We start from the raw sequence: 22,544 nt of genomic DNA on the forward strand, positions 1-22,544 counted from the left end.
ACAGAGGTGATGAGGCATAGATAAAACTGAGACAAACTCAGAGGGGCCGGAAAAGACATGTCAGAGGTACCAAAGTGAAGGCAGAGGGGACAGGGGAGTCAGGGAGGGCATGGCCGCAGATCAGGGAGCAGGTGAACGCAGATGCAGTGGGAGAAGGCTGAGTTCAACCCAAGGGGGTGGCCAGTGACTGGTTGGTGACTGTCATTAGCATCAGCAGAGTGGTGGAGAAGAGGCCAAAGAGCAGAGGGTTGGGGGGCACGTGGGAGAGAAGAAGCTGAGACAGGTCCAGGACGTTATAAGGGAAAGACTTAGGAAGGCAGGAGGCAGGAAACCTTAATACATGACAAGAAAGACAAATGGACAAACTGAAGGGCAGGTGAGCTAAAGAGCTCAGTGGGCCCTGCCTTGTAGCTCTTTCTCTGGCTGGGGAGGCCCTGAGTCCCCGGGGACTGGTTGCAGGCTCAGCCTCAACCCTGTCTCTGAAGCTTCAAGCTGCCCAGGGGTTTTCCGAGGACAGATAAGCATTCTGGTGGGGCCAGAACTTAGGGCTGGGATTGCCAGCCTTTGTGAATGTCCCCTCGACCCAGCCCCAGTACTCCCGTTTCCTCTGGTTTCTCCACAACGGGGGGAGCCCCAGAGTCCCTAAGCATAGGGAAGCTCTCCCCTGCATCTCCCATTGAACTACCTGGGCCGGATTCCCACCCCTCAATACGTTTGGAAAGACCTGGGCTTAGCCTCCCTCAAGACACAGGCCGTCCTTCCCTAAGTCTGGCCTCAGTTTCTCCTACCGTGGAGCTGGAGCTAGAGACCAGGGACCCCCAACAAGGAAGAGGAGTAAATAAATTGCCCTTGCCCTACACGGTGCCCCACCTCAGGCTCCCAGGCCCTGAACACGCTTGCTGTCCCAGCCCCCACTGGCTGCTAGAGCAGGAATCCACTACCCCAGGCTCTGGGGCTGGAGCTGGCTGCCCATGTCATTAAGAGAGAGACTTTTATTATTCCCATAGGGAAGGGAGACACAAGGGGTCACTAAGAACTACAGTGGGTGCCTGGAAAATAAATTAAAACAGGAACGCATCAAAACAAAAAGGAGATAAGAGAAATGGAGAGTGGCTGGGAGGCTGCAGTGACGGGCGGCCCACCCAGGCAGGCAGGCTCTCCAAGGAGAAGGCCGAGTGGTCCCAGGCCTCAGCCAGCCCATTTCTTGTCCCTCTGTCAGTGGCGGCCCCAGGCTCCAAGCCCTGTGGGGCGGTGACTCCAGGCCTCCCGGAAGCCTGGCCAGGGAGTGGCCAGAGTCCAGCTTGGGCCCACCCGGGGGCCTGGCCAGCAGCAAGCAGCACTCTGCCCTCATGGGTTGTGGTTGCCCACCCTAGTCATTGGAGGTGACATCGATGTCCTCCCCGTTGGCCTGCTTCGTGGCGATGCGCCACCGGTTGATGTGGTGGGAGCCTTTCTTCTTCTGCTCGGACTCGGGCCCTTCCTCCTCCAGCTTCTGCCGTTTGTACTTTGTCCTCCGGTTCTGGAACCACACCTTCACCTGGGCCAGGGAGGGAGGGGCACAGATGAGAAACACTCAGGAGGCCCCCAAGCAGCCACTGGGGACTCAGTATTCAGGCTGAGTTGGAGCCAGATGGGGAAACTGAGGCTACACAGGGTCAGGGCTCCCAGGCCAGGGTCCTCTCCTCTGGCCAGCTGCCACCTGATGGGTCTGGAGGACTGCTGTTCCACATGCAAATGAGGTGGGGCAGGAAGAGGACACAGGGGCCAGAGAGAAGGGTGCTTCTCCTGTCCCTCTCAAACAAAGGGTCCTAGAGCTGCTGGACATCCTGGTTCCGGGGGACACAGCACAGCAAAGGTGAGATGCTCAAGCTCTGGAGCCAGCAGACCCGGGTCTCCACTGCTTTCTAGAGAAGAGATAATAATCACTCCTTCACAGGGCTGATGTGAGCAGTAAATGAGAGAACATGTGACTCATTGCATGAGTTCTGATGAGCTCCCAGAGGACCTAAAGGGGACACCAGCTCCTGAGCTGGCCCCGTGCTCTTTGCCATACAAAGAGTCAGGGTGGACATGGCTTCATAACCAGGAGGTGGTGTTCACCCTGAGAGCAGTGCCTAGGACAGCCAGACCACCAGGTTCATGGAACCCGCTGCTGGAGGCTCTGACCTCACATGCTATGTGTCAGTGTCCTTTATCAGGGGACCCTTTCTTAGCAACTTCATGTGAAATTCCCCTCTCCCGCCTCAGAGGTGGAGCTGTGCAGGCTGGAGCTGGGCAGGTGGGGAGCCCCGTCCCTCGTCCCTCGGGTGCCAGCTCTGCAGGATAGTCTGAAATCCACCAAGAGTCCTCATTCTCCTTGGACAGACAAGGACGGGGAGGAGCAGGTCTGAGGCCCCACCCCAGGACAGTGTTCTGCCCTTCAGAGACAGCTCTGGACCTTCTGTCCCCACAGCACTGGGTCCATGCAGATGTGGGAACGGGTCATACAAGGAACAGTCTGGAGAAATCCCAGGGGACAGAGCAAGCTCTTCTTTGAACACAGTTGAACACAGTGACACCTCCCCCCCGACACACACACAAACACACACGTCTGCGTCTGGCAGTGAGAGCCCTGACAAGATGAGGTGTGGCGTTCAAACAGAGACAGGACAATCGTCTTCAATGATGGGGAGGAAGGAGGAGGAGGGGCAGGTCCACAATTCTAAGCCTGTCTCCTCCAGTAAGCCTTCCCAGACTTAGTCCCTTTTCTAAGCATCCCTCTCTTCTCCTGCCACCTCCAGCGTTTGCTCAGTATCCAAGACACAGCTCTTAACATCCTCCTATGCATGATCTGGGAGGCTCGTCCTGGCTCCCTAACTGGCCTTAGTGCTTCTGGACTGTCCGTCACCTCCACCTGACTACGTGGTTCTTTACTTGGCCTTGCAGAGTCGGGCCAGACCCAAACCACCTTCAGAGCTTTCAGGAGGAGCCTGGGTGCGGATCCTGGGCTAGGTCTCTCATTCATAGGACAAATGTTTCTTGGAACCCTTGTAGTTTCTTGGGCTCTTGCTCCAGAGGGCCCCTGGAGGAGGTGAGGCAGACAGAGCAGGGTTACAAGGCATGGATGGTTTCCTGGAAATGACAGCACATTTAAAAACAAGTAGGTGCTGCCAACTGCAGCTGTGCGACGGCGCGTGGCAAGGCTGTGACTATGGACTAGTGGGGAGCACCTCGGTCTTGGCAGCGGCAATGACGATGAAAGGAGATCCTTGACCCCTGGGCAGGGCTGACAGCAGTCCTCGGAGACTACCCAGTCCAGCCCCTACTCCCGAAGATGAGGGAAAGCACGGGGCTTTGCCACAAAGCCAGGCGGTTGCAGCCAGAAGCAGGCCTGGCATCCGGACCCTACGGGTGGTTTTATGCCAGGACGTGCTACCCTCACACGCCCTTTCCAGATACTCCTCTCTGTCCCCTCCATGGAGCCCACCCACCCCAGGGCTCTTCTTCATGGTCCTCCCTTCCTGGGGCTTTTGCTTTGCCATCTGCCCTGCCCCTTGATTTTAGAGCACTAGGGTGGGGAAGTGGGCAGCCCGTGCTCAGTGCTCACAGAGCAGCCAGCAGGGGACAGGAAAACTGCCCCAGGAAGAGAGGGGGTGCCAGGCCTTGATGGGCAGAGTAAGGGTGAGGAGCTTCTTCCATCATTTCCAGGGCAGTGTTCAAGCCCGTAGCCTGAGTCTCACCTCAGGCGGCAAATGCTCTGGACATGGGGCTCTGGATTCCATACCCACCTATCTTTGGGCACAGGGCTGCCTGGGCCCTGGGTGGTTCTCAGCACAACCATTTGGCAGCCAGCCTATCCCCTGCCCCCAATCCTGGAGTGTGCTGTGACTATGCCAGCCAGTGGGTGGGTGAGCTCACCCTGCCTCCTGTGCATGACTCAGGGCTGGGGCGTTATTCCTGAGGAGCCCAAGCGGGCTGGCCGAGGACGATCACCAAGTGATGGTGGCAACACTAGAGACAGAGCTCCCCTTCCTACTCCTTTCTCCCTCCCACATGTCCTCCCAAATCTCCGAAGGAGACTGACAGTCACGTTGGCCTCTAGTAGGATGGACCTAGCATGCTGCCCTCGTCCAACAACACTGGCCCAAAGAAGGAAAGTTGTGATGGTGGACTTCAAGGACGGGATATGTTTTAAGGCCAGGGGCAGCTTCCTGGCACACCCAAGTGAAAGGTGATTCTGAATATTTTCTCCGTGAAAAATACTGAGGTCAAGGAGGCAGCTCTCTAGAAACAGGGACATAAACCCTCTCCCTAGGCAGCCTGGCTATCTTCCGGAGAACAGCCTTGGGCTGAGTGTCCAGATGCTGTTTACAAAGACTGTAATAATGGGGATGCTTATGACTTCATAATATTAGTGAAAAAGCCAGGACGCACAGTGTTGGCACAGTGTGATCACAACCACAGAAAAACAAAATCTATGCACAGGGAAAAAAGACTAGAAGGAAATGTATGCAAAGTATCGATAACTTTTCTTTAATATATTACTGATAATGATAGTTTTTTTTAATTTGCAAAGGGAAAAGCAACTGGACTCTGAGTGTAGGAGGAGATAAGAGTGACACTCCATGACCTCCCTAATCCAGCCAGACAACTCTGGGGGCATGCCAGAGCCCCTTCCCTAGACGGCAGAGGACCTATAAAGGAACCAGGTCACATGGTGTGACTTGGGAGCCAGCTGTGGGAGGCTTTACCGATTCTGCACATGCCTTCCCACCCCTAACACACTACTCATCACTCCCTAAGCCCCAAAGGCACAGTTGGGATGTTGGCTGGAGGACCCCCTCACCCAACTCTGACCCTCTGGGTGTGGGGAGAGGTCCCTTATGTTCTTCCAAGTCCTCACATCACTGAATGTCTCTCAGTTTGCCAGAGAAGCGAGATCCTTCCAAGGTTCTCCACTCTCCTGAGCCACCCAACCTGGAATATTCTCCTTAGTTTTCAAGACCCAGCTCCGATGGCCCCAGATGGGGCCTGCCCCAGTGCCTATCTGTACTTTCTTAGTACTTTCCCCTGGTCTCAGTACAGTGACCCCAGATATGCACTAACTTATTGTTAACATCTGCCTCCTCACCAGACTGTGATACTCTGGAGAACCAAAGTGGTGTGTCAGTCAGCTTTGGAGTCCCAGCGCCCAGCCCAGAGGACATGTTCCACGTACAGTCATCCAGCAGGGCAAAGGTGGTGCACTCGTGAATGAAGGCATGCATGTATTAATGCAAGAATGAATGGATAAATGAACTAACAAACAAGCAAACTACAGCTCCGGCCAATATTTCAGAGCTAATCATACTGTGCTTTTGAATAGTCTCTTATTTTGAATGAATGAGGTCTGGATTCCTTCTTTTTCACCAGTCCCCAACTGCAGTCCAGTGCAAACAGAAAGATCTGGCTCCAGGGCCCTGCATACTTTCAGGTAAATATCTGTCCTGTCCTCAAAGAGTTCAATATCCCTATCAAAGTCTGGTAACTCTGACATAGGAAGTTCCTGCTTATGTCGTACTGTTATCTCTTCTGCTTTAAGTGTATCCTCCTATTCTGTCATCCCCTGACATAGAGAAAGTCCTTAGAATAGACGGCAGCTTGGAGACATCAATCAAGTCACCCCTCAGCCTGCTCTCCTCCCTGCGCACCCCCCTGGGGATCCATTCCTATCATTTCATCACGTGAGCTGTTCCCACTCCCAGGGTCAAGCCCAATGCCATGCTCAGCTCAACCCTCACCTCCAGCAAGCTGAGGTCACCTCCAGCTCCCCACCAACCATGGCCCTAACTCTTCCTAAGCCTTCTTGTCTCCTCTCTTAGCCCATCCTGGACCCTCACCCTCACTCTCAGGGAGATATCACAAAATTCCACCTGCCCCCCAACCCAGGACCACATCCCTGTCCCAGCTCCTCACAGAACCACTCCAATCCCCCTTATCTCCTCCTCATCCCACCAGACAGGACTCCTGGAACATCAGAGATGCAGAAGTTCTTGGAGCAAAACTGAAACTTAGAAAAGGGATGTGTGCATCCCAGAACACACCGTGAGTGAGTAACAAAGATCCCTTGATTTTGCCCTAAAATTCAAGTCACTTGGATCTCCTTTCATTCATCCCTCTAAGGGCAGAGCATTCTAGAGCAATAAGAGACCCCCAGAAGCCTCCTTTCCATGCCTCTGGGGGTGACCATACACTCTTGCCTCCCAAAACCTCCCTCCCTGCTCTGAGGCTGCACACTTGTGGCTGGACTTGACAGCTCCTGCTCTGTCTTAATCTGCCTGCCTCAAACCCTCCCCTGCTTCCCTCCAACCTAGAATCCTAGGCATCCCTCCAAGCCTTCCAGGTCTGAGGTCTCCTGGGAGCCTTCTGCCCAAGCAGATGTCCCTTCACCCACTTCAGCCCACAGCAGTGACCTCAAGGACACTCCAGTCGCTTATCTTGTGCATGTCCTGCAAGTGTGCAAGCTTTGCATTTAGCCTTCACCATTAAATGAGGAATCTCCAAAGCCAAGGACCACATTTCTGCGCCGTTTTCCCTTATAGCTCAGCTAACCTCAAAGCCAGGCAAGGTCAAGAAACACCTGCTGATCTGTTCTGAGCAGGAGGGGCAGCTGGAATCACTGACCAATTGATCAGCCTGAAGCAGCCATATGATTTCTCTCAGCCCCCCCAAACTAATGTCCCCCCCACACATGAACACACACACAGAGAAGCATGCAAGCTGCACTCCATCCATGTCATGTGAATGCCTGATGGTATCTAATATGTACCTACAACACCTGACCTTTGGGCATCAATCATACTAAGCTCATATGTGTCCCACATTGTGGGCACACACACATGTTACACATACCCATTATACATACTCATTGCACTTGAGGCTCGGATCTGAGCCAGGCCCAGGTCTGCCCAACCAGCCACCTGGTTGGACTGAAGCTTAGACAGATGCCTTCCGGTCATACTGGAAGGCTGCACCATGTAAGTGAGTAACAAGTAATTAGAACCAGAAGGGAGAACCCAGGCCCCTCCCTCCACCTCCTAGAGTGACCCACTGGCCATCCCAGCACAAATACCCTATTCCCTACTAAACACACAGCCCTAGGCCAACAAAGTAACTCAGGTTGCCCATCTCCCAGCACCTCATGCTGAAGCTTAGGGAGTACAGAGACCCCTGAGTTCTGGATTAAGAGCTCACCCATGCACTGATCTGCTTGACCCTCCCCAGAGTTTTATCCGTAAACTGGTGTTTGCATCATCTGAATCAATAATCAACTGTGAAAGTGCAAGGGAAAGATAGAAGGAGAGGGACAAGGAGAGAGTGGTGAAAGCAGAGAGCAAGAGGGATAACTGATAACGTTAACATTTGTATGGGTGGAATCAAGAGAAATTTGCCCATTCATTCAATACATGTTTACTGAGCATCTACTTCATGCTGGGCACTGAGGTGGGCCCTGGGAGAAATAGACAGGCATGGCCTCTGCCTCCCAGAGCTAAGATGCTCAGGCCTGTTATTCATCAGAATCACCCAGAGAGCTGTTCTTCAAAACTTTTCCTGGGACCCATCTTGCACCTCCTAAGAGAATCTCCTAGGGAAGCCCAGGAATCTGTATTTGAAGATCTCCCTAAGAAATGGATGCAGCTGGTCTATAGATTGATGTTTGGACGTGGCAGATGATTAAACAAGTAATAACAGCAAAGTTCAATGCATCTTGTGATAGGCAGGGGATATACTGTGAGCTCAGAGAGCATGAAGGATGGATTATACAGAAACACAGAGAAGTAGAATATAGATGAGCCACAGAAACTCAGGGCTAGAAAGAACCCTGGAATTCATGTCATTCGATCTCACAGATACAAAAACTGAGCCCCAGAGAGAAAATAAAGCCATAGCCAATAAGATAACAGATAACCATTAGCAGACATATGAATATACTATCTGTCGCTTGCTAAATAGCTCTATAGAGGTGGAAGTTTGCAATGAATGGTGGACACACTGAAGATAAAACACATAGATGGTAAAGAGATAATCAACAGATGGGTAAATGGGAGTTATTGTTAAGAAGAAAAACATATAATTAATAGAAAATAGGAACTATAAATTAACCAGTTTGGGGGAGGCAGTCTAATGAGAGCAGACAGAAGTAGAGCTAGATATAAAACAGCTATCTGCGAGGGACAGATTAGAGAGCTCTGAGAGACAAATGTAGATACTGACAGTAGAAATATTAATACATGTTATGGGGCTGATGGGAGTAATTGATGCTTGACAAATAGCTGACAGCTGTAAATGACAGGTAAGCTTGCCTGGGAAATACCGAGAGGTGGATATTTAGTTAATTATACGGGTCCAAGCAGTAAGTTATGAGGGCAACAGAAAGACAAATTTGATGATGGAAACTGGGTGTGGCAGGAAGAACAGTAGACTAAGAGGACACCCAGGTTGGGATCTTGTTATACCACTGACTTAATGTATTGCTTAGGGAACAAAGGGACTGGGGATGGGAATTAATATTATTTGAGTTCATATTAGGTACGTTCTAATTCATAAACAACCTATTTTCTGGATAAGGAAACCAGAGCTCAGAAAGGTTGAGTAACTTGCCCAGGGTCACACAGTCAGCAGGGAGGCAGGTATTTGCAATCACATTTGCCTGACTGAGAAGCTCTGAGTCCATCTCTCTCCCGGCCTGGAAAGACAGTCGCCACAGGAGGTTCCTCAGGCTCAAACCTCCCATAGTTCTTTTTGCCGCTGTTGTTCCATATGCAAAAAGCAGCTCATTTCCAGATGGAACAAGATTAGCTCTGAGTTTTCATAGTTAATGAAACTGGATACATTACATTATTCTATGTGGTTTTGTTTTAAATATATGTTTGAAACATCTTGTAATAAAAATGAAGGAAACAATCAGTCCGTTTACTAACTGGCGTTGTTAGGAGCAAATATTGACAGGCAGCTACATTCAGTTAGAAAGAAAGTTAATTAAAAATGCTCTCACTGAGCTAAAAAATTGAAAGTTTAAAAACAATGACATTATTTCAACAAGTGTTAATCTGTGGGTGGTGGGATTATAAACCGTTTTTGTTTTCTTACGCTTCTGAAATTGAAATTTAATAAATATTACTTTTTAAATGAAGTTAATTATAAACACCATTCTTAAATTGACACCTTGTTTTAAACAATAATTTTAAAACAGTTTGCCAGGAGGGAAAAGGGGTGTTATTTTACTAATTTATTTTTTAACGTATCTTTCTTTAAAACGTTTTTAAAATTAACTCCGTTGTTTTGTAAGCATTTTCTCTGCAGTTAGAACAGCCCAGCTAGCAAATCTGAAGACGCAGGGGTCCTGCCGCACAGCCAGGAGCATTGCGTTGATTGTTAAGTGGAGCATCTGACAGATATGACTGCAATAGATGACAAAATAAGACAGGAGGAGAGAGCGAGGTGGGCCACAGGGAGCTGGGGATGCAGTTGGGGTCTGGCCCCCACCTGGCCCCCTTCCTACCCTCGCTGGTAGTGGGAGGCCCAGGCCGCCCCCCAAGCTGGGCGCCGTCTCACTGTCTGGGTCTGGTGAGGGGATGGTGGTATAGCAGGGGAGAGACTAGGAGGGAAGGGGAGCCGAAGGTGAAATGTCAGCCGGCCGGAGCCGCTGGGCGGCGGGAACCAACCTCTTGCATTCGTAAATCCGGGAGCTGGCGGGACGCAAGGCCCATCTAGACGCTGAAATCCGCCTCCAGGGCAGCAGCTGGGCGGAGGGTCGCTCAGCCACTCCAACACCCGGGCTGGCCCGGCTGGACCAAGAGCTTAGGCAGCGCTTCCGGGCAGCATTTATTTAAGGCAAATTTTCTACTCACAATGAACCCATATCTGCCTCCCTATAACTTTCATCTAAATCCTTAAAATTTTTTTTCTTAAATTATCAATTACAAAAATACTACATGGTAATTATAATTTCACCCAGTTCAAACCCCGACACCATTGTAATGTATTGCATCCCCACTCGACAGCCCTTCCAGCGACTGAGAGCAGCCCCTGGTGCCCAGAGCCTACTTTCCCACCATGCCCAGGCCTCTCAGGTGCTCCGCGCACACACGCCATGGTTTCCCCCAGCCCTCACAGTCGGCAGGCGCCAGGATGGGCGCCACCCTCAGACCCCAAGCAGGAGCTGGCCCTTCCCTGGCTAAGCCCCTCAGTTTCTGACGTGGATAGCCTGAGGACACCCGGGCTTTCTCCCCGCATGACACAGGCTGACACGGGCTGGAGGGCAGCCGAGGCCTCTGCCCGCTCGATGACAGTGCGGGGAAGGCCAGGTCACCCGACGGAGCTGGGAGCGCCCCAGCACAGCGGCGGGAGGAGGGCTGCGGGAATCCCCGGGCTGAGACCCGCTCCAGCGGACACGGTGCTGCCCCGCACTGTCCGCTGTCCTCTGCGGAGGAGGCCAGCTGCCTCCAGGTAAGCTGGTCCCCTCCTGAGGGGATTTGGGAGCCAGATTCGGGATAGACTTTGTATTTACTCTGCCTCCTGCTGGGTCCTTAGTGGCTTGACAAAAGTCCTGCGGCCTCAGCAGGCTAAACACCAGGGAGGGAAGGGGCTGACGACGGGCTTGGCGGAGCCGGCGGGGAGTTGGGAACTTCTCGAACCTGGCGGGAGAGAACTCGGGGCTGGGCTGGGGGCAGGCTCAGGGCCGCTCCTGCACCCGCCCGCCCTCTCCTCCACGCGGACTCGAGGTGATTGTTACCTGCGTCTCGGAGAGGCTGAGGCTGCCAGCCAGCTGCTTCCGCTCGGCGCCCACCACGTAGTGGTTCTTCTCGAAGGCGCGCTCCAGCCGCAGCAGCTGCGAGGGCGAGAAGGCCGTGCGGATCCGCTTGGGCTTGCGCGCGAAGGGGCCGTGCAGAAGCAGCCCGTCCTGGGGCACGTCGCTCGCTGCGGCCCCGCAGCCGATGGCGACACACGCAGGTACAGACAGAGAGAAGGGGCGCCGTGAGCTGCAGCCCGGCCGAGGCCGACCTCCTGCCCCACTCCTGCACGCCCTGCACTCCGCCACCCTCTCCATTCCTTGACACCCCCCCAACACTTCTCCCCTTTCCCTTTGGCCACCCCTTCCCTAAGTCCACCCTCCTCCCCAGCACCTCCCCACACTCTGAGAGCTACCCCTGCCGCGAATCACAGCGCCAGCGCCTTAGATCACTCTGTCGGACCCAGACGTGGGCCAAGGCCTGGCGAGGAGCCAACCGGCCGGAAATCAACACTGCCAGAAGTCTCTGAAGAGGCCAAGGGGTGGCAAAAGTCCCTTGGCTCCCTTAATCCCCCTAACCCAGCGGCAATGCCCCCACCACAGGCCCCAGTGATTTGCTTTTAAGTAACAGGTTGGAAGCATCTCCCTCAAGGAGGACCAAAAGTAGAGGCAGAGCTGGGTGTCAGGAAGGTGATAAGGGGAGCAGCGGGGCTGCAAGGCACAGCCTTACCAAACACAGATTCAGGATCTGGAAGATTTCCCAGGAGCAATCCCTTCACACCTGCTTAAACAAGTCTTGCATCTAAATGCTTAGGGTACTAGCCCATTGAAAACTCCTGCCAACAGGCCCAGCTCTACCTTGCAAGAGGTAAAAATAGGACAGTAGCTAGGTCAATAGTCCAGGTAGCAGCTGGAGGTCTAAAGTCAGGCTACATCTTTCCCCTTCCCCACCTCTTTCTCCCCAGGCCTTGGCTATCTGGAGGCTCAACAGCTGGGGTACCCCCACCACCACCTGCTGGTGACTCCTACTGCCCTCTCTAGTGGGAAAGGCCCTACTTCATCCCTGCATAGTCCCGTGCTAAAGAAATATGTATATAAATATCTAGACGTCATCTTTCTCTCTAATATATAGAGATATATTGGTTTCTGCATGGACATGTGTAAATATATATTCCAGCTTCCCTACTGTCTTTTCCTCCCATCTACTGTACAGGATTTTTAGAGTGTTCCTGTCCCTTAGTAAATGATGGCCATGATGGGGACTCAGCTACCACATACAGGAGGAGGTGCTAACGCCAGACTGGATGAGCTTGGGGTTGGGGGGGGGGGGAGCAGGTAAGGAACTACAAAAACCAAAACAAGCTTCTACCCACAACCCTAGTCTCAGTGAACCTCCCACTAGGCCCTCACGCAATCTCTGGCTTAGTTGCACATGCTAAAACTCGAAACAGGCCCTGACAACATCACCCATGGATTCTGATGCAAGGGCACATAACAGTCCCCCTGACCCACCAACAACACAGAGCCCTAGATGGAATGTTTTGACAGAATTAACTGTTGAGATTGACTGATCCAATTAATTCTTTCAGAGATGGCCACTGGTTTGACTCAATTTATGACCTGTTGTTTTGCTCTTAAGACAATCATTTGGATAGTGCAGTTGAGATCTCCCATCTCTGAAAACATCTATTAAATGGAGCAAAAGCACACAATTGAGATGCTGTTGCTTAAGCTCTAAGATACTTAAGCTCTGTTCTTGTCCCTCTACTTGTGGAAACTGCTTGCGTGTACTTTCTCCAAGTCTCTGGGCTTTGAATACCTACATGGGCCAACTTTATTGCTGGAGTTTTCTGAGGAACAGGGTTGCCTAGGATTGAGGGGCTAATGCCTGGGTGGAGATGAAGTCACTAACCTCCAGTCACCTTATCCATTTCAAGTGGCTGGATCTGTGCTGCCAAAAAAGGGATCACATCACAGGGAGTTGGAGGAGGAACAGCCAGCCCACTTGGTCATTCAAGGTGGGGGAAGGCCCAGGGCTTGACTGAAGGAAAAGAAGTTTAACTTGGGGTAGTGGAAGGGATAGATGTTCAGGGGAGGTGGTCTGGCACAGAGGGGTAAATGGCAAAGAAATGAGGAGCCTGCTCCAGGGGGGAACAGGGGGAATGAAGTCTCTGGGGTGGGGGCCAGTGGGGAAGGCCAGGAAAAGGTGGATGGGAAGCAAATGCTTCTTGTTGGTATTAAAATAAATTGCTTCAAAAACAACATCATCATTTGGAGCCTGGGTGAAGTCCCAACAGTGGTTTCCTCTGGACAAGTGAACCAGAGGGAGAGAGAAAGCTATTCCATCCTAGCATTCCCAGGGTTTGGCCTCAGCTGCCCGCTCATCTGGCCCAGCCTGGTCAAAACTTTGGGTGCAGTGTGGAAAGGCCCCATAGGTGTCTGTGAATGGGATGCAGAGAGGTGAAGGCAGTGTGTAGCTGAGAAAGCAGAATTGCAGTCTGCCCCAGTGTGTGAGACTTTAGTGGCTGTTTTGTGATTCTATGGTATGTATCAGTCACCTGTGTGATGGAATGCAGTTTGTCTTTATAAACCCAGAGTAGAGGATGAAAGCAACAAGCTTCTCTCCTGACATACATGCTCCTTTGCCTCGAGTCTGGCTATTTTAGGAGAATGCTAGGTTGCTTGGGGTCTACCCCACTGAGAAATTGGCTCCAGTTCATTGTAATGTCCTGTTATGGTGGACAGCATGTATCCCACATTTTGTGTCCACACGCATGTGCAAAAACACAGGGGTCTTCTAAACCAAGCTCAAAGAAATGAGGCTGGAAAATTATTCAAGATGCTGATAAGTTACTTGATTCCAAAAGAATCAGGACTTTTCCCTGTAAGAAAGAGGATGTTTAGTACAAAACCAACCATCCTGAGAAATAGAACAATTGTTGCTTGTCTCTGTAAGGACAAGAGTGGTGCCTTAGGTGTCTATGTACCTGGACCCCTCTCACCGGTGGGGAGGGGGCCTGAACCACCCCTGCTAGGGCTTCAGTTTCCCTTGACTGGACCACAAGGGCAGAACAAACTTGGGGCTAGGGTACCGTCTGTTTGGACACAGTAATTCGGGCCTGCGAGAACAGGCTGTCACTTTCTGACTAGGACAGGTGGAAACGCGGAAAGGGACTGGCATAGCCTTCTCTGGAGCTAGGAACTGAACATTCCCCCCTCCCCTTGGCCTTCCCACCCCTACAATGTTTCTACAGCCTCTCTCAGCAGGCCGCTTCAAAGCAGTGTCTGGGAAATAGCACTAGAGACTACCAGGAATGTGGCGGCTGGAGGTGGGGGCTGGGGATCCGAAGCACCCTAGGATCGAGCTGCAGTCCCCGCTAGAGAGGCCGAGACCGGCCAGGGGATTGGCAGGATGGCGGGGCAGAGGGGCCCGGGGCTAGGACGGGGAGAAGTGGGCCAGGCTGCAGAGATAACCTCAATCCCGCTTCTCCTGCCAGGAACAAAGGCGCCCTTTAAAGCACCTGCCCATTATCCTCGAGAGTCCGGGAGGGCTAGGTCTCCACCGCCCGCTCCAGGCTTTGCTCTCAGGCCCAGAAAGTTCCGGATCTCCAGAAAATAGCACCGAATGGGGTCAACTCTCGGTCTTCGCCGGCTCCTCCTCTTCGGGCCTCCAGAGCGTCGGGAGCTTCGAGGTCCCGACCATTCCGCGTTTGCTTTTCCTTTGCTACAGCCTCGCTTTAGCGGAGAAGCTGCTTCCCCGCGCGCCGGAACCGCGCCGCCCAAGAGCGATGCGCACAGAGCGCAGACATGTTTCTTTTCGTTCCTGTAGGGTTTCGTTTCTTGCATTAAAACGGGGCTGAAATGAGCATCGCAGAGACCCGGTTCTCTAGAAAACGCGGCGCCGGAGGGCCCGGGACGGCTCGGCTCCTAGTCCCGAGCCTCGGCCGGGAGCCGAGGGCGCAGAGCCGCTTGGGCGCGCATCGGTCTTTTGCGGCGATAATGGGCCCCAAAGCCACAGCGTCTCGGGGTTCAGAAAAGTCCTTCAGTACCCAGTGGATTTCCGGGATCGAAAATGCGGCCACACTTGGCTCCATCTGTGGGTCCAGACTCGGTTCTTGAGAGAAAAATCCAACCGTTTGTGCAACTCGACAACGTACACGCGGGGACTGATGGCTCGGAGAGCGGCGGCAATTTCCGAGAGGGTTTTGCGGAGGATTTATCCGGCCTCGCCTGGTTGGGGACGCTCAGAGTCGGAGCTGGATGACTCTAGAGGCTCCTGCGGCCCCCGGCACCCAGAGGCATGAACCACGGCGCGGAGGGCTTGGGGTATTGGATCCCAAGCCTAGGGCACGGCTCGGGAGGCCAACTTCGGACCATCTGAGCAGCTAGAGGCCAAAGGACTTAGAATCCTTCTCCTCTGAGGCCTGTCCTCCACCAGCCTCCACCCCGCCGGCCCCTCCGCAGCCCGGGCCCGCGGGCTCACAAACCACCACAACTCCAACTTGGCCCGTGGGCGCCAGGTTGTGAGAGCCAGCCTGAGGATTGAGCCCACAGACGATCGGGGTAGTTTGTTCAATTTAAAATAAAACCTCATTTTATCAGTAAACATTGATTTTAAATGAGTGAAACTCTTGCCAAAGCGACTGACATCGTAGGCATTTTTTTTTTCCGGATTTGGATTTGGGCAAATCTTTGAAAACCCTGGAGAAGACAAGTCTACCTACACAAATTCTTGTTTAAGTAATTACATTCTCTGGTTTTGTGGGATCTGCCAGGTCAGTATCCATATTGGCCAGGTGGGACTGAGAAAATGGTATGACAAACCGGGATCTGGGAAAGTGGCATTTTGTGACAGCCAAACAACTCTAGCCAAAGCCTCAAGAGATCATTTTTTAAGTTATGTAAACAATTGTACCAAACAGCTAATTGTGCGGACGTAGCTTGCTGTCACATTATTTCCAGGAGCTGAAGCTCCAGCCGTGTCCTTTTCATTTGTTTCTCTAAAAGCCCGGTTACCCAGCACTGAGCCGTGGAAGCTCACCAGGTTGAGGGCCGGTCTACACTAACAAAATAAAACTATAAACTAAAGCAATTACTGTACAAATCAAGGCCGCTCTTCAAAATGAATAGAAGAAAGACAAACTCCAACAAATTTCAAGGAAGAAAACGAACTCCAACAAATGCAACTCTCTTTTCTTCGGGTAAAGTCAGATAATTGATATGGGGTGTGTGTGTGTGTGTGTGTGTGTATAAGGCCAGTGGGGGAATCTTCATTAGCAAACCGGTTGCAAACTAGGGAGCTAGGACTGACTACCTACGACCTTAAAAGCCCTCTGCCCCCGCCCCCCGCCTGGGAAGACTGTGTCGTCTGTCCCCCAGTAGCCGGCTGGGCTCCGGGTGGCGGCGGCGAGCAACGGAGGAAGCCAGTTTGCTTATTGCAAACCTTCCCCATCTTGGGTCGGAGAGACACGTGTGACTCGGAGAAGTCGGGCCAAGGCTGCAGAGAAACATCCCAAGACAGAGGAGCACTCCACACTGAACATTAATTCTGTTCACCCTCCCTGCTGCCCCTGCTTCTCACAGAGCCAAGGCACGCGGATGGACTTTCCCCTGCCCGGACGCGCCAGTGAGGGCTGATCCCTGGGAGACGGTGGTGGACGTGCGAGCGAAGGATGGTGTCGGGTCAAGCCGAGGCGAAGGGAGAGCGGCGGGAGCTGCACTCTCTGAGCTGAGACGAGCTCAGCCGGGAGAGAGAATAAGTCAGGCCGTGGGGAGGGCTAAGGAGAGGCTCCAAGGATGCGCCTGGGCTTGGCGTCCGGACAGGCGTCGTTTCTACGAAAGCCTGAAGGTCCCAACCTGGCTGCCCGGAAGGGAGACCTACGCGGCAGCTGCACGGGTGGACCCCGCATGGCTCTTCCCGGCTTAGGAATCGACCCACAGCCTTCTCAGCAACAACTTCTGAACAGCCCTGCGCGCCCCCGAGCCACCCCGACATCGCCACAGCGCGGGCGCCGGCCGGCCGCCCGCCTCGGCGGGCACAACGTGGGCACTCACCCTGGAAGCGGTGGCCGAAGAAGCGGTTCCGCAGGACCCAGGGGTAGAAGTGGAGAGGGTCCCGGTGCTGGGCGCCGAAGAAGGAGTGCGGGGGCTGCAGCGGGGAGGCGCCCAGCTGGTGCGCCGGGTGCATGGTCAGCGCGGGGTGGTTCATGGCCTCAGGGAACACGAGCTCTGGCCCACCGTACAACGAGCGGCCGGCGCCCGCGGCGGCTGCGGCAGGGAAGCCACTCACGAAGGCCGCCTCTGCCGTGCTGGGATGAGGGTAGTTGAGCGCTGTGGGCCGGAGCGGTTCCTCGGAGGCGGCCGCCGCCAGGGGATGGGAGCCCGTGCCCCCGCCGCCAGTGCCCCCGCCGGTGCCACCGTCCTTGGCTACCAAGGACTCTATGGTAAAGCCGCGCTTGGCCGCGGGCTGGAACATGGTCGCAGGAGCTGTCTGAGGCAGCCGCGCTCTGGGGAGCGCTCCGCGTCCTGGCGCCGCCGCCGTGCGGGGTGTGCACCCAGCCAGGCACATGCACACACACCCGCACCCCTCACCTCCCCCGCCCGCCCGCTCGCTCTCGGCCCCCGCGGGCGAGCCAGTCGCCGAGCGGCGAGGGGTGTGTGAGCGAGCGAGCGCGGAGTCGGGCCACCGCGCGTTGGCTGCTGCGGCGGCGGAGCAGGCAGCTCCCGGCGCCGGCACAGGCGAGGGCTCCGTGCGATGATGTGTGCTGCCTCTACGGCCGGAGGGCTGAGCCCAGCTTCCTCCCTTCCGAGTCCCGCCGGGACCGACCCCAGCCCCAGGTATTCCCAGCACTGCCCTGTAGGGCCTCGGCAGCCGAGCGCTGAGAGGCGCGAGTTAGCGGGCACCTGCCCCGCGCTCGCCCATTGGCCGCCGCTCACCTGCCCCAAGGTGGGGGGCGGGGCGGGGCGGGGCGAGGGACGGCGGGTGGGGATGGAGCCCACAGTCGGAGGCAAAAGCAGGACTGGAGCCTTTTCGGGGCGATCTAGGCCTCTTTCCCCTCCGCCACTGGCTTCTCCTCGCAACTCTGCCCTTTAGCTGAGTCTGGTGGCCGCCGCAGCCGTCTCAATCCACGCGAGAGCTGAAGAAGACGTCCGAAGGGCCTGGGGCTTGGGGACAAACTCCAACCTCCTCCCCGGTGTGTAACTCAGTTGAACTCTCTCCCATTTGTCCCAGGATGTCGTTTCCGTTCTTAGAGAACTTGGATCCGAGCCGAGGGTGGGTATTTGGGGTCCAATAAATAGGTTCTGCCGAAAACCAACTCCCTACTCGCCTGGCCTCTGGTGCCCTCCCACTCACCCACCATCCATCGGTCAGCCGCGATCTGATGCTGAGGCCCTGTTCCCGAGCTTTCGCGTTTTCTGTATGTCATGGGGGACAGCTCCAGAAAGGGGACACTTTTTTTTCCACAAGGGAACAGGCGGGACGCAGCACGGGAGAAACCTCCGGAGCGGCCACCCCGAACCTCTCAAGCCTCAGTTCTTGGGGCTCACAAGCAGCTCCTTTGCCCAGCCACAGAGCGGCGACCGGCTCGGATTAGAACGGCGGGCCTCAGCGCAGAGCTGTCTACCTTCCTCGCCTTCTCTGGTCTTAGGGCTCAAGTGTCCGCAGGCCGGGTCGGGCAAGGGCCTCGAAGACACTGTGTCTTAAATTGCAGCTGGCCGACGAGCCCAAGCTCGTCCCCGAGCGGACACTCCGCCAGCCGTCCTGGAAACGCAGCTGCAGCCTGACCTCCCTCGACCTTCGCCTTCCACCCGCGAAGCAGCGGACGACTTGGCTCCAGCCAGTTTCCATTTCGAGCACCAATTCCCGGGGGTCAGAGGGCGGGTGGCAATGAGAACCAGCACTCTGCAAACTTTCCACACGGACCTTCCAGGCCGCAGGAAACACCTCGCGGAGGCTCAGGAGGGCGCTGGGCGGCAGTGGGGAGGCTGAGACCTGGACCTGGACCTTGCCAGCGCACCGTGGGGAGGAGGCCGCAGAGAGTTCCGCTTCCTCGCCACTGCCCGGGTCAATCCTAGTGGCTGGAGCGCGACCCAGGCGCTCAGATCCGGCTGGGCCTCCGGAGCCCTGAGCTCAAGAGGTCTGCGCGCCGCGCAACTCTGCGGGAACTCCAGGCCAGGTCTTGGCAGTGGCACGCCTGAGCGCCGGGGGCCGTGGTCCGGGAGAGCGCTCCGGGAGCCCTTGCCGCCACAAAGCGGGTTAAAGTCTATTTTCCACTCCACTGCTCTGAAAAGCCCCCTCGCACCGAAGCCGTTCCGGCCCCCTTGGGCGAGGTGGGGAGGGGATGGCGAGAGGAGGGAAGGCGAGACGACCGCACCCAGCAGCCCTTCGCGTCCTGGGAAACCCAGGGCCTGGCACTGCGGAGGCGTCCCAGAAACACCCTCGGAAGAAATTGTTATGGAATCCGTGACGAGCTCCCGTGTCTCTTTCGCTGGCTCTCCGGATCTTTCCCGCTGTCCGTGATGATCTCGTCCTCTCTCCGGTTTCTGTCTCAGGCTCTCTGTTTTCCGCCTCTCCTGCCTCCCTGCTCTCCTCCCGACTTTTCCTCCCCTTCTTTCTTCCCTCTCCTTCTTTTCCCCACCCTCAGTCTTGGAAAGGGGAAGCACTGCCGAGTTGGGGACAAGGACCCGACCAGGCCGCATCACTAAGGGGGCGGGGGGTGCGAAGCTGGGCAGAGGCACCGAACGAGGAGATTTTCATTCCTTACTGAAGGAAATAACAGGGGATTTTGTTGGAGCAAGTTCCCCGCAGGGACGCGGGTTCACTTGGATAAACATTGCCTGGGCCTGCGCTCTGCAGCGACAGAGCAAACGCTGGAGGCTACGAAGAAGATGGGAACCAAGAGCAAGTTGAACTGAGCCCCAGGGCCTTGTGCCCATAGCCGAGAAATGAACCGCACCCATCCAGCCGCAGACCTCCTCCTCCTGCACCCACCGCGAAGCTGGGCAGTGAACGCGAACTGGTTCCGCTGGGCAGGTAGAGGAGCCTGGAATCTACCCTACCATTCCTAGACTTGCCTCTGCACCGGCCCCATCCCCTTTCATGCCTGTGGCTGTGGGTATACATGTTCATATCTAAATCAATAGACCTTTATATTAATACTAACACCTACCTTCCCTTGTGCTTCTGAAATACTCTGATACCCAGCCCTCTGTCATTAACCCCATTTTACAGATGAAGAAACAGACTATAGAGGATCAATAACTTGAGTTTGGTGACTGTCTGGGTTGTGCTGGGACAGCCCAGTAGTCCTGGCCTGGCCCTGGTTCCACTTTCATCCGGCCTCCACCAGGTACGCAGCAGCCGGCTTCCCTGTGGGGGCAAGTCTACAGGGATGGGGATGGGGCGATTGACTCCAGTGGGGAACCTGAGGCCCCACATGTGGTTCTGGATCCTGAGTGTGGCCCCTCCACCGAATCCGAATGTTACAGAACAAATCCTTTTAATAAACGGATTTGCTCTGTGAAGTTTGGATGCAGCCCCTAAAGGGATTTGTTCTATGACGTTTGGATTAGGTCAAGGGGCCGCACTTGGGGATCTGGAGGGCCCCGTGTAGCCTTGAGGCTGCAGGTCCCCACCCCTGCTAGGTGATAGGAGTTCTACTTTCATCCTCCCCCATCTTTCCCTCTCCCAACGCCCCTTTCTCTCCATTTCCTCTCCTGTAATTTTCTAATTTCCTTCCTTCCCTCCCCTGCTCTGCATTTATTTATGCCTTGCCTGGTTTCCTCTTATTTCCGCTCCCCTCAGGGCCTCTTCTCTCTTATCACTTCCCCTGCTTCAGGCTAAGAGAATTTGTCACCCTCATGGGGTCTCTAAGCCTGTCACTGTGTTCTGTATTCAGCATCAGTGCCTCCACCTACACCCCAGTCTCTTCCTGTGCCATCTCCCCTGCCCTCCCAAACTCTCATTTGTCTCCCTCTATCACCATCCCCTATAGCTGATCTTACACACAAATACCTCCTCTCTTCACCATCAGCTGCCCACTGTAACCCAAGCCCGTTGCCCCCCCCCCACCTATATTCCCTACCCTTTCTCTCCTCCTACCCAAACTGCTGAGCCCTTCCAGAGACAGGAGGCTGATCATGCCTCCCTCACACTGGAGTACCCTACATTCCACACATCTGTGGGCTGCTTACCTTTCACTCCACACGTGTCCAACTCCCCCCTCCCCACTCCTCTGCCAGGTTCTTGGAGTTCCCATCTCCTGCAGTCAGTACCTTCCCTTCTGCAGAAGAGCTGCATATCTACTAGGCTGATACAGCCTGGCCCGTCCAATCTGGCTGTGACCCCACATCAATGTTTTCTCTCTCCCCCACCATCTCTGAAATAACCTGGGCTCAAATCCTGACTCTTGCATTTATTAGTGGTGAGACCTGGGGCCAATTATCCTGCCTCAGCTTGCACATCTGTGCAATGGCAAGCATTATATGGAAACTCTGTGAGGATTAAATGAGGTAACATATGTGGTGCACAGGACCAATGCCTGACTCCAAAGAAATACTTGGCAAAAGTCTCTGCCTTTGCTCATCTGGAAAACTTGGGAATCATCCTCAGATCCTTACTCTCTCCCATCCTCTGCATCCAAGCACTCACTCAGTCTTGTAGTTAAGTACTTCTCTTCCTTTGACTTCCCTGATGGCTAGCTTCATTCTTCACAACTCAGTTCATCTTCCTGGGAAGCCCCACTATCACCACTCTGTCATAGCATTCACCTGCATGATGGGTTGCATGTGTCCCAGTCAGTCTCTCTCACTGGGCCCCTCCCTTCAGCTGGGAAGCTGTGGTGTGCCTCACACCCCCAGCACAGGCCGGCAGTGTTCTGCAGCCGAGCCCCCACTCCTGCGGAGAGCTTAGGCCAGCAACTCCCCAGCCACCTCTCTTTCACCTCCCATCTCCCTCTTTCCTCTTTAGACTGCCTTCATCTTCATGGCTCCCTCTCTACAAAAAGTCTTCTGTCCTCATGTTTCCCTTGGTCTGTTAATTTTTCTTCTTCAACACCAAACTTCTTGAATGATTTTTAGTCTCTCTCCGACTCTCTCAGTTCCCCTCCACCCAAGCCTTTGCAACCAAACTTCAACCAACACCCATCACATTAGGAAAATGGCTTTCAAAAGCTCCAAAACTTTAATTATGGTGTTATGACAAGAACGACATGTACTGTGGATATAACAGTAAGTGCAACCTCATGGAGTGGTTGTGTGATTGAATGAGTTATGAGCCCCATCCAATGAACTTAGAGCAGTGCCTGGCACATGGGAAACCTTAGCTATTATTTCATAGAGCTGTGCTGTCCAGTACGGAAGCCAGGAGCCACATGTGATGTGGGCACTTGAAATGTGGATGGCCCGAATTGAGATGGTTTTTAAATGTAAACACACACCACATTTAGTGTTAGGCTTAGTGTTTTTTAAAAATGTAAAAAATCATTAATATTGATTACACAAAATAATGGATATATTGGGTTGAATAAAATGTATTACTACAATTATTTTTTAGCTGTTTCTTTTTACTTTTTAAATGTAGCTAGAACATTTAAAATTACATATTGTCTCACATTATATTTCTATTGGACAGTGTTGTCATGGAAAATACAGATAATCCAAAAGGTGTGAGGGAAAGGAAAACAGAGATCTTATAACTATCAAATCCTACCCAGAAATAACTATCATGAAATTCTTGCAGTATATCCTTCCAATCCTTTCTATATGTGCCTCCCTTTTAAAACAATGGGATCAT

General features: G+C 53.9%; 1 protein-coding gene across 2 annotated transcripts; it reads right to left on the minus strand.

Moving 5' to 3' along the window:
- Positions 1-436: 436 nt before the first annotated feature.
- On the minus strand, positions 437-17,644 carry EMX1 (empty spiracles homeobox 1). 2 transcript variants are annotated; one of them, XM_069494841.1, is made up of 3 exons: positions 16,805-17,644; positions 10,754-10,938; positions 437-1,537 (listed from the first exon to the last, which is right to left on the minus strand). In XM_069494841.1, exons 1-3 carry the CDS (start codon positions 17,316-17,318, stop codon positions 1,370-1,372), a joined length of 867 nt encoding a protein of 288 aa, XP_069350942.1. In that variant the 5' UTR covers positions 17,319-17,644; the 3' UTR covers positions 437-1,369. The 2 variants fall into 2 exon arrangements, with proteins under 2 accessions (XP_069350942.1, XP_069350943.1); XM_069494842.1 differs by having other exon boundaries at positions 1,370-1,537; positions 10,754-10,934; positions 16,801-17,225.
- Positions 17,645-22,544: the final 4,900 nt, after the last annotated feature.

The sequence above is a fragment of the Eulemur rufifrons genome, chromosome 19, assembly GCF_041146395.1.
Source record: "Eulemur rufifrons isolate Redbay chromosome 19, OSU_ERuf_1, whole genome shotgun sequence".
NCBI lineage: Eukaryota > Metazoa > Chordata > Mammalia > Primates > Lemuridae > Eulemur > Eulemur rufifrons.

Coding starts and splice junctions, on each gene's coding strand:
- EMX1 (XM_069494841.1), bottom strand. CDS start 17,318: ATGTGCCTGGCTGGGTGCACACCCCGCACGGCGGCGGCGCCAGGACGC. Junction 10,939..16,804: donor CTTCGGCCACCGCTTCCAGG/GTGAGTGCCCAC, acceptor GCGGGGCCGCAG/CGAGCGACGTGCCCCAGGAC. Junction 1,538..10,753: donor TCAGCCTCTCCGAGACGCAG/GTAACAATCACC, acceptor TCCCTGGCCCAG/GTGAAGGTGTGGTTCCAGAA.